The sequence below is a fragment of the Pogona vitticeps genome, chromosome 3 (assembly GCF_051106095.1).
Source record: "Pogona vitticeps strain Pit_001003342236 chromosome 3, PviZW2.1, whole genome shotgun sequence".
NCBI classification, from domain to species: domain Eukaryota; kingdom Metazoa; phylum Chordata; class Lepidosauria; order Squamata; family Agamidae; genus Pogona; species Pogona vitticeps.
The window spans coordinates 174,663,842-174,676,207 of NC_135785.1; the positions used below are offsets into that span (position 1 = coordinate 174,663,842).

The 12,366-nt window shown below is 39.3% G+C and overlaps 1 protein-coding gene across 3 annotated transcripts in view; it reads left to right on the forward strand.

Annotated features, from left to right (window-relative positions):
• Positions 1-12,366, forward strand: part of GABRG3 (gamma-aminobutyric acid type A receptor subunit gamma3) — a 401,625-nt gene that overhangs the window by 39,215 nt on the left and 350,044 nt on the right. For all 3 annotated transcript variants that reach the window (XM_020796824.3, XM_072994442.2, XM_078390341.1), the window contains exon 3: positions 313-380. In XM_020796824.3, coding sequence (XP_020652483.1) covers positions 313-380 — 68 coding nt within the window. The remainder of the gene's footprint in view (positions 1-312; positions 381-12,366) is intronic.

Below are 12,366 nucleotides of genomic sequence, written 5' to 3' on the forward strand. Positions count from 1 at the left end.
TCCTCCTGCAGGTGGACAAAAAGATGCTGCAGAAGATGACATAGAGAGAAATGAGTTGTTGTTTTTTTGTACCAGTGCATACATAATATGAATGAATTCCAAGACCATTGCTGGAAAACGGAATGGGGCTTTGAAAACGATTCTTGGAAATATATAGAGAGGAAAATATTATCTACGCTGTGTTCTTCTTTCCAAAGATATTTAAGACTGGAATGATAATTAGGGGGAAAAAAGCTAAAAATTTGCTTCATATTGTCTCTGGGGTCAACACTAAATACTGGTTTTCTTTTTCTTTTCTTTGTTCTTTCACAGTGAAACCCACTGTCATTGACGTTGACATCTATGTTAACAGCATTGGCCCCGTGTCATCAATAAATATGGTAAGTCTCTCACACAGCCAATAATTTTATCAGCTTCACTGCACTCAGCCTCAATATCATGGCTCCTTGATTTTTCCTAAACATGAGACAAGGTGAAATGTTGTGGCTGCTGACGTAGCTCTATTTTTGGATACCGTTCGGCTTTTCTGACAACTTTGTGTCCCCTCCCTAAGGGGCAAAATAAAGCTCAGAAGTATCATGCTGTGATCTGTCTGTCACAAAATCCCAGCACATTATGAATATTCTGGCTATTTTTAGAAGAGAAACAATGCTACATAACCGAAGAAAGTAGGTTTCCAGAGCTATGAAGGTGGAAGTAGCGCCAGCTCCACAAAACATTGCAGAGTAGCTGAACAGTTGCGCATTTATTCAGCAGTAAATCCCACTTTGTTCAGTGGAGCTTTCTTCCTGACCATTTTGTATCAGATTCTCGCCTTAATTATGTTATTTTGTTAGCATCTGAATATGTCTTCTTGTTGAAAAGCAGGCCTGATCACTTTTAGTCCATGCATAGCTAAGGCCAAGAAATTGCAACCACAGTTGAACAAATGTACATATCTGTAACTGTGTTCAGGTTTGACGTCTGATGTCACATAACCCTTGCCAGATGCTGAGGCACTGATGGTGTTCTCATTTGACTGCCCGGTCATACTAAAGTCAAACTGGTGGTTATAAGAAGACAGGAGTTTTTGTTATGGATTCTGTTCCATGGCGTATTCTTGGTCTAAAGGTTGTGATCTCCAAGGGGTCGCAAACTATTTTCTGGGGGAGTGGTCATGGGTCACTTTATATGTATTGTAGCCAATTTCTTCCTTGACCTTTTGGAGCAGGGTATTAAAGTTGGTGTGTATGCGTATGCATTAGAAACAAGTCCTTTGGAGGAGAAAGTAGCCTCTACATTCTGAGAAGGGATGACTTTACCTCATTAAAAATGCCTTTTTATGCACCTGTGGCAGAGCGGGGCACAGGTTACCTGGCTATTATAAAAGGAGGTTGCAACTTGAAAAAGGTTGGGAAACACTGGTTTAAAGGAAGTGAGATCTCTTTCTTCTGGGTGGACTTTGAAGAGGTTAGCTAGACATCTTCAGTGTCTTTGTTATTTCATTCTTCCATAATTATTACATTTTTAAAAAAGACAGCAGTTGTTTCTTAGCCCTGACTTTAACAGCTGTCTGGACTATTTTAATTTTAAATGGTTTTTAAATGGTGTGAGCATTTCATACATAAAAACCTCAATAGTTCAATTCTATACATGCCTACTGAGCATCAGAGTGAGTGAAATAGGTAGGCAACATTTTTAATTAACATTTTATTAGTTTTCACTATATCTATATTCGGTTTGTGCTTGTTAAACATTGTGTTACATGGGTTGCTTATAATTATTTATTTTTGTGTCTTGGTGTCTTCTTAGTTGTCTCTTCAAAATCTATACATTTTTAAAGCTTTTGAACCAATCGTGTGTATTTTAGTGTATAATGTTGACTACTATCATAATATTGCTCTCATAATATGCAATGTTCTCAAAATTCTCTAAGAAAATACCTAATAAAAGCAATTCTGGTTTCAAATCTATATAATTTGAGGTAATTTAACCAGCCAAATTTGTATTTTGTACCAATAATAACTAAATAGATTTCTAACGCATAATAAATGTTGTCTAAAGCATTTTATATACATTTTCTTTATATAATTATTAAGCCATTTCAGTCTCCACAGTTTCTGTCATGTCTATAGCAATATCATATCTAATATATGTATGTTAATTAAGTACTATTTGTTTTACCCTTTTCTTATATCTAGCTTCAATTTACCTTAAAAGCCATCTTGTTATGCCTATACCCTGATTAGTGATCCCTTATTTCAGATTGCTTCCCTTTTCTAATACAGTCAAACTTCCACCTATGAACTTAATTCGTTCCAGAAGGGCGTTCGTAGGTCGAAATGTTCATAGGTCGAAGCACCATTTCCCATAGGAATGCACTGAAAACCAATTAATCCGTTCCGGCCAAAGAAATGGAAGGCACTGAGGCTTTAAGAAGGGGGGAACCTCCAACAACAAACAATAAAACGACCTCCCTTGTTGAGACTTTAAGAAGGGGGAAAACTTCCAAAAACACACAGTAAAATGACCTCCCTTGTTGAGACTTTAAAAAGGGGGAAAACTTCCAAAAACAAACAGTAAACTCAGCTCCCTTGCTGAGGCATTAAGGAAAAAAAAAAGGCACCAACAAAACATCACAGAAACATCCACCACCCTGACATTTTCTTGTTCATTATTCCCTGTCTCCTGTTGAATATAGTCCTTCCCTAACTGCTCATTGAATAATTTCACCTATTTGTTGTGGGATTTCACTATTTCTAAAATTTCTTGAAGGGTAGATTTTGCTTCATCCCCAAATTTTCCTTGTTGTAACATTATGTCCTGAGAAATCAGATAATTGTATTCCAAATAAAAGTTGTCCAATTGCTTAATCAGTTCAATTCCATCAATAACTACTTCAATAAATCCACTTTAATAGCTTGATTATCTCTAGTGTTAAATTTGAGCCTAGTCTCAGACGTGAAACATTTCCTGCACTTAGAGGCTCAAGGACATTTGCTCACCAAATATCACTGTCCAGTTCACTCAATGTTTGTATTTGTGACCTGAAGTCTTTTGTAATCCAGCCCCAGAAGCTGTCCATTCCAAATGTTTTTATTGGACCACATATGTCCATGTTAGCCAGATATATATTCCAAGATGTATTATCTTTGATCAGAACTCAGTTGTCAGCCTATATCCCAAAGTACTGTTTAAATTTTCCACTTTGGTAGGATTAAACTTTCCAGGGTTAATTTGTCTATGCTTCAATCAGTCTTCAGAAAAAAACAGAAATCAAAACAAATTCAAAGTTTAGAACCACCATAGAATGTTCAAGGTCATTGTTGTGGGCTTTCCACCAACACTGTAGATAGCCATAACATAGCAAGTTTAACTCCCAGAGTTGTTTAGCTAATAATGATTTTAAGAGAAAGATTTCTTAAGTTTCTAACACCAAAGTAATACCAAACATTCTTCACTGAAGTATAGTTAAATGTGTAATTAGTGTCCAATTTATTTTCTTTGTGTCTCTTTGCGTCTCCTTCCCTCTCTCCAGATTCACCGCTACTCTTAAGTGGGGATGATAAGATACACTTATTTCTTTTATAGGGTTTGTCTTGTCCAGGGATAGTCATAAAGCAGTATAGTTGTAAACTATATCTCACCTAGTGGTAACGACAATGTTAATTAGCTGATTTATTGCTTCTCTATTGCTGGCTGCTGACAACTTGCAAGCGAGCTATTCAGCTGCTTGTTTCCACCTGCTGGTTGATTGGGGAGTTTCCTGGATCAAAATGGGCTTCTCCCCCAGTTCGCCACCTCTTCGGGGTGGTTTCAACCCACTGGGGGTGTGTGTCCCAAACAGGTCGGAATTCAACCCAGGAGATAGAGTTCCATCCTCCTCCTGCTGTCCCGTCACAGCATCCAGGAATTCCAAATAGGTGGGCGACATTTGATGAGAGAGAGATAATGAATGTCTGTATACCAGCTGCCAAGCAGGTGGGTGCTGACTGACAAAAGACTGAGTAAATGGGTGAGTGCCTTTATTTTTTGCAGGTATCTGCATTACACAGTTATAGCAGTTTCTTTAAGTTCAGGGCTTTACCAGCTGGCAACATTTATCAGGTGTACTTCCAGAAAACTCAGGATTCCCTGCTGTCTCCAGGAACTCTGTGGCTTACATTTCATGGTAAATATTACATAGGATTTAGGGGTGAGTTCAGGAAAAAATAGGGGTTGCTATACCAGAGCTTTTTAACTACCCATTTAAAGAATACAAACTAAAGAACTCTATTCTTTTTTCTTCATCTTGAGACTTCATCTCTCATTTATAATCTGGACTTCCATGGATATACCAGTTCCTTTTGTTTTATTATACCCTCTTCAGAGCTTTGAATAGGAGATGTTTTGGCTCAGAGCCTCAGGTGCACATTACGGTTTGGTTTGACAGAATCCAAAACAGAACCTTGGCTTAACTGTTTTCCTTTTGGGGTGTGAGAGAGTGAAGCTTTGGATGTCCCCTCATTGACTCAAATGGACAAATCAACAAACAGCGATTACAAGTTAACCTTTAGTTAGAATAAGTTGGAATTTTCTGACAGAATAGCTCACAGACAGAGGTTCAGGGGATTCAAAGGTAGGTGTGTTTGTGTTTTTGAAGGTATCAATCAATGGTAAAAACTGGTGTGAGAGGGATTTTATTATTAGAATCATTAATAATTAAAATCATTAATAATAAAATCATTATTTTCCAGTTAGGTATCCTGTTCTGAAGGGATGAAGCCTGTCAAACACTAGATAACTAGATACAGGATATGTGTGCAAGAATGTTTACAATATGAAGGGTTTTGCTTTTTGAATGAAAAGGGGTCATGCTTGTCTTCTGTGTTGGATGAATTTTGCATGGGCATCATATGATGGGATTAGGGGTGGAGGAGGGATTCTGAAGCCTGATACATTTCAGACACACCATTTTTTAATTTTATCCTATTCACCTTTAAAATTGATTTGAGGGGAAAAATTGATCTCATTTCTTCCGCCTGTTGTTCTAGAATTTGCTTTGAGTGCAACATGAACTTTGCCATTTCCCTTCTTTGTGGTGTGGATGGATGCCGTTTTATTGAAGGTACATGAAAGTACATTAAATCAATGCTACCTGGTTAAGCATTATAAAGTTCAGTCTGGGCATTTGTCAGAGTCACCCACAACACACCCACAGCAAAGAACACGCACACAGAGTAAAAGAGACGTTATACTAATACCATATAATCCCTCAAAAGAGAAGATGGCAAGGTATGAATCGATTAAGTAAATAAAATAATAAATATAAGTTTAGACATACACAGAACATTGAAACTAAATCCACTACCGTACTGTGAGGCTAGAATGTGGCGAGACTGGGAACAAATAGCTCAAGGTACCATCCCTGTTTTGCGATGTACAAACATATATTGGTATAAAGATGAAACATGATGAACTCAAAGAGGGGACAAAAATGTGATGTGTGAATTTACATCAGTGGCTAAATCAGAGAGAGAAGAAATATGACATGATACATGTTTTATTTTTCTTTAAGGTGCTTTTACTTTTTGGTTAATGCAATTGTAGAAGAGTTTTTTAGGCCTAGAATCAGACAACAAATGTAAAGAAATAAGTAGTGCCATCTGGTAAGGGGTGGGTAGGCTTTATTGCATGTTCATAATATGATTGAAATTCTTGAAAGCGGGATATGAAATTAATCAATGCTGCCAATTCTGGAATCCAACCAGTCCTTCTATTCCCTGAAACTACTACCAACAGTGCCAGAATAAAGTCACATTTCACATACAAGGTAAACATGGCACACAATGGACTTGCTGCCAACTGACCTACAGACTGTAGGGAATTTACCTACCCCAGTCTCCCATATAAAGGCTGCACATGGAGACACTACAAGGGTACATTCCCCACAGAGTTTTCCACTTCACCAGGGAGAACACCTTCTGCCTCATTCCTTTTGAACTGGATACACACATAATTTACACAAAAAGCAATATGAATCAGAAGAATCTATGCTGTACCCAGCTTGTACAAACTATGCTGTTGATTTGCAGTTATGGCTGAAGAAGGTGATTCTCTATTTGTTAGTTCAAAGACCAAAACAGATGGTTCTCTGGTGTGGAATTCTTTGCTTTACAAGAAGAGAAACAAATCAATTTTTTTGCATTGACAAAATGTGTGGGTGTCCGTTGCACACTGCTCTATCTTTGTTTTATTTTTGTTCCAGTAGTTAAGTTAAAAAAAAAACATTTTTAAAAACTGTTCCACTAGTTCAGTAGAGGATAGCTCAATGGTTTAGTTATCTGGCTGTGGAGCCAGAGGTTAGGAGTTCAATTCCCCACTATGTCTCCTGGGAGAAGAGATGGTTTGCGTCATCATTGGCAAGCTGCACAGTCCCAGAGTTGGAATTGACTTTCTAATTTTACTGCTTTGTAAATCAAATAATCTTTTACCTCAGTTATTTGACAAATGTTGGGGAGACCCTCCAAGCAGATGTTACTTGCTGGATTTTGGACTTTTTCTAATTTCTGACTGAGGGGGGACACTAAATTTCCCATTTCAGCTGCTGAGATCAGAGGTTCATCTTAATCTGCTTTGACTTTCACCTCATTTCTTTGACAAATATTGGGGAGATCCCTTCAGTAAATATTCTAGGTGGGGAGATTTACTACCCCTCATGGAAGCTCATACCTGAATTTATCTGCCTGCTGTTTTTCTCCATGGCATGGGAAAGATGCTCATGTGCTCCGAGCATCAAAGGAGTTTTTCTTCTAGGAGTGGCTATTTGTGTGCCAGAGTAGATGCATGCCAACATATTTTCCTTGAGTACTGTTCTGGAAGGGAAGGAGGAAAGGAGGGAAGAAGCAAGCAAACAAAGACTATGGCTAGCTGGTTGCACAAGTGTCTACAAAGTTAAGATCCACCACATTCCCGACGTTGATGACGCTGTCTCATACCTAACTTCCCATGTTATAGCCCTTTGATTTCCACATTTTCTGTTTCTTTTTCTTCCTGCCTGGAAATATCAAAATATGTACAAATATTTGGAGAAAATTGAAAACAAGTCACTTCAGTCTGCCTCCAAATTAGCTTGGGACCGGTTGGTCCCTAGCCGTATGGCAAACATTTGTATACAAATAGGATTGGACAGCATTCACACACCTCTCCTAGCTAGTCTGCTTAGGGAAGAGGGGAATGGCATCTCCACAATACCTGAGAAGCCACACATTCCTCATCCCTGGTCTCATACCCTTGCTTTGGTGGCCTGCAGTATTTGTTCAGGTGGAAATGTTTCCCTACAGTAATATTTTCAAGTCTCTCCTTTCCTCCCCTTTTTACATTTTTAATTTGAGCAAACCAGGCCATAATCATACCCGAAATATACTATGTCAATGTGTTTATTATGAGGAGTGGTTGGTGGTCTGAGCAAGATGAGGCTCACTGTCCGCTTGACATGCCAGGGTGAGGTGCCATCCCCTGGCTGGACCACAGATTGCTGGTATTTATGACATACTATATGCTTCATTTTCCTTGTGGTGCCTCCTCTGGGTACCCACTGCTTTTCTACATTGCTCTTCTCCACTAACAGGGGTCTCTTTGTGTGTATGTATGTGCACGCACATTGCCGTTATGCTTTTATGTATACCTGTAGAAAGTAGAAATGGGCACAAACCACCAGTTTGGTGCTTCACGCCAGTTTGTTTAGTGGCTGAATAGGTGTTTGGTGCTTCAGAGCCCAGCCTCCTCCAGCAGGTGCCCACTTAGAGGTAGCATCTCGAGAAGGTGGGGTAGGGAAGCTGGGGCACTGCCAGAGAAAGAGGGGCTTTGAAGCACCGAACATAAATTTGGCTGCTAAACGAACTGGCATGAACTGCTGAACCAATGGTTCATGCCCATCTCTAGTAGAAAACTTTGTGGACATAGATCTACAGCTCGCCGTGTTTCTATGGGTAGTAGGCACCAAACCAAAACATGGAGGGCTGAGGTGCTTTGGTCTTGGATCTGTTGGATTAAAAGTTTCTCTGTCCCATGGGGAGGTTCCCCAGCTGGGCCCCTGACCCATCTTAGTCCGGATATGACACATTTGATCGTGGAATGAATTGTGTGACTGGGCTGAAAAGCTGAACATAGCCATATTCTCTAACACTTGCCCTGGCAAGGATATACAGGCTGCAATTTAAAAGTGAACAACCGATGTATACAACCCCTTTCCTCTGGGCATTAATGACACTCTAGATCAAATCTTTAATCTTAGGGAAATATTGGACAGCCACATTTGTATCCTATCTCTCAATACATTCTCAGTTGTTCCAGCATGGAATCTGCCCCAGAGGAAGGTATGTCTACATGATGAGAATAAGGTAACACTCCATATTAGATAGTTTCTAATCTATTTGATCAGCTTTCATCTTATACCAACATATTTAGAGATGGAATCACTGGCTTCTTATGTATTGGCATGACCACTTAGTTCCTAATTCATTCTGTTTGTAGCCGAAACTCATGGAAGCCATTCAAAGACTTCCTCCCCCCCCCCCCCCCCAAGAAGTGTAGGGTAGGAATCTGTTTGGGAACTTGTGTTCAAAGGGATCTATCACTTATTAACTGCATTCAAGAGCTCCTGTGGTAACATGTATTGACTGAGAAGTAGAACACATTGTAGAGTGTGCTTTGCACTAATTATGTGATTTGCTCCTGAGAGAAAGCCTCACAGTCTAGGAAGGAATCTGAAGAAAGGTTGTCATGGAGATCATAACACTTGCTGATTGGGCTTGGAACATTCAGTTTGAAAATTTGTTAGATGTTGAACATTAGAAATAGGGAGATTGGCATTTAAAACTGAAATTGTTTAATTCATTGAATTAGCAGTATTAATTAATTAATTAATTAGTTTTGTAATACCCAATGGTATTCAGAAAGTGGCATGTGAATTTTCATCCTTGATTGTTAGTGGCATTTTTGTTTTTTGGCTCCTTCAAAAATGCTTTTTGTCACTTTAAAACTTTCATTCCTAGAGGGACTACAAATCTCAGAATATAATTTTATCTTTTATTTATTATGTTGTATCCTTGATGCGGGGAGGGGGGAAGCACCCATAGACCTTTCAGAAAGGATTGGCTCCAGAGAGTCACTAATTTCTCAGTCTACCTTCAAATGCACTTGAAAGCTACTCCAGAAAATATATTCTTCTGAAAGAAACATTCTCAGCCATTTCATTTGTTTTCTTGCATAGCTAAACATCTCATGACATCACCACATTCATGGGATATTTCTGCAACAAAAATTATTGGCTTCCAGTTAGATAATATTATTTGGGAAACAGTTTTAGAAATTTGAATTTGGAGCAAAACCATTATCCACTCTCATGTGGAATATTAAGCATGGATGATTTGTGTGACCACTCGATAATCACTTCAGGGATGATATGCATAACTCTCGGCTAAACTCATCCGCCTCTGGAGAAATTCTGAAGTTTCTCTTGTATTAGCTTTGTTACAGGAAGAACAGAGTCTATCACATTTTTAAAGACTAGCAAGTTTATTAATGCATAAATACGAAGCTTGTTTTATCTTGATACTGTATTATGAAGTAAGCATTCATTTATTACTCCATAATAAAATTTCTCAGGCTGCAATCCTGTGCATGCTTATGAGAGATTAAACATGCACGTATATAATTTATTTGACACCCTTGTTTTGCTGTTGCCTCTTCATATTTTCTATGTAGTTCTTGTTCTCTAGCCATAATTTCAAATGGTTTTAAAAATGATTTTATTTTACTGCTTGTTTAAATATAATATACTTAATTGAATTGTATTACAGCTTATTGCCCTTTTCAGTTACGGCTTCTATGATATCTTGTTAAAGAAGGGTATTTGAAAGTGGACTTAACATATGGTAACTCTGAACTAGTCTTTGGGTAGACTAGGGATGAGGGAGTGTACAGAAATATGCCCCTTTGGCAGAGATAATGAGAATTTTTAACAAATTAAAAACCGCTTTAATGTTACTTTGGAAATGCTACTTCAGAGATGTTAGTCAGATTGGTGCCATTTTGCCCCATTTGGACAGCCACCTGCCCAAACCCACTTTAACCCTAAAGTCCTAAAATTAATGTATTATTTCCAAGCTCTATATGGAAGCTTCATTCATGTATAAAATTTGCAGAAATAATGGGGCAGAGGATGAATTGCATAGTGGTAGTAATTTATTAAGGGTCCATTACCTTGAACTCTTACCTAAAACAACATTATTTATTTTTATTTTTTATTTATTTGATTTATACCCCACCTATCTGGACTACCAGACCACTCTAGTCGGCTTGAGCAGAATCCATAAGCCAGTGGCTATTTTCAGTTTCAACATAAAGCCTTTCAGTATGGAGAAAGCCTGACAGTTTTGTCTTTTCTTACATTCAGATGTTTAAAACCTGAAACTTCTGCCATCCTAAAAAGGAAGAAATTTGTAAATTTGCATAAATTCTACAAAAAATGACAAAATCGTTCTCCACTTGCATCAGCCAAGTGCAATAGGTAGACTTTGCCAAGCACAGAGAGGATCACATTGCATTTGCCTGCCATGTTGATGTTGAAGATGTGGAGCTCTTTCCCCCAAAATGAGGCGGCAGCCACAATTTGACATTCATACAGTAGATTGCAAAGTAATTCAAACCAGAGCCATAACAGTTAAAGATTCAAAGCCATTCACACTGGTGAATGACACAATCAGCTTTTGTTTCTTCCACTTTCAAAAATTTTTTTTTTAAGATGAACTAGTACGTTCTTATCCAGATAGTTGATAGAATTCTTGTCTTTAAAAAAAAGTATATGTCCCACTTTCATGTGCATTTACAATCCTTAGTAGAAACTGCTTGTTTGGTGGTTTGTCCTGGTTTGTTTACCAGCCCAACATAGCGCTCTGCTCGTCTGGTAGGCAACCACTCAGAGGCAGTTCCCCAGCTTCACTTTCCTGCCTTCTCCAGGTATTGCCTCTGAGGGGCGCCCACCAGAGGGGCAGAGCGCTATGTCATGGAACACATGTTGGCCAAGTGAACAAACTGGAACAAACTGGCAGGAGCTTGGCTGGCCCTTCCCCGCCTCCCTGTGCAGCTGACCACTCATTGCCTGAGTGCAAAGACTCCCTGTCCTGCCTCTGTGCTGAAGTGGTTGTCTGTATGGGGAGGTGGGGAAGGGTTGGCCAGGCTCCTGCCGGGATTGGCATGCCGCCACCAAAGGAGGACCCCAGTGCCACACAGATCCCCTGTACACGGGCCAGCCAGTTGTAGGGATGAGAATTGGGGAACTGGAACACCTATGGTGCCACAGTTTAAACTCTAGATATGGATACAAAATGCCCATATCTAATCTGAATCAACATAAGAGCAAGCCTATTTTCAGAATGAGCTGCCTAAATTTCTCCTAGCACCTACCTGATTACAATAGCTTCAATCAAATTAGGGTAACAAAACAGATATTATGCAAGTCTGACTTTCAAAGAAGGGTCTCAATTTGTTCTGCCTCTTCAGAAACTGGAATGTAGGTCTCTTGATTTAGTACTGATTTAAAACTGGCAACCCTAGAAATCTCTTTCGTAGCCAACTTATAAATGGCTGAAAAGGAGGAAATATTTCATGAAAAAGGAGGACAAAAGAGGATGTTCCATTTGCATAGAACTGGATTCAATAGCACAGATGTAAAAAAGAAGCAATCTTTTATCATTAAACTACATTGCAATGCTTTTTACTTGAGTAGGGAAGAGAGTGGACAGGTGGCCCGTTCTTCTGCTGAGATTGCTGTTCGGGTGTTGATCCCAGTGGATAGGTAACATCCTATAATGATTGAGGACCCTGATCATCCTCTTTCCTGATCTAACAGTCTGGTTTGCTCTATTTGCCACTGTCCAGATAGCATACTGTTGATTGCCAACCAGCCTAACCCTGCTCTGTCCCCTGTCTGGACTTTTTTGGTCCATCAGCAGAGCTGCTCTTTCTTTGGGTGGGGAGAGGGAGTTTGTTGTGACTGGGATCAGATAGAAGGACCACTTTAAATGGCCCCTTTTAAGATCACACTCTGGAAGCAACCCTATCCAGCATGATCCAGTGCAATATTCATGTCATCATCTAATGGCACCCATGCTTGGACTAGATAGTCCTTCAAGTGGAGAAATCTGCAAAAGGAGGACTTCCCTCTGGTGGCACTTCTAATTGATGACCGCCCTGCCTGAAAGGGGACATGTAACCACCCTATGAGCCTTGAGAACAGACAGGGAGAGTGTATCTTCTCACCTGCCTTGACCAGCACATAGGTCTATAATAGCTCTCATGAGTGATTGCATTGAAATTCATCCTGTGTGAGACAGTAAAACCAAC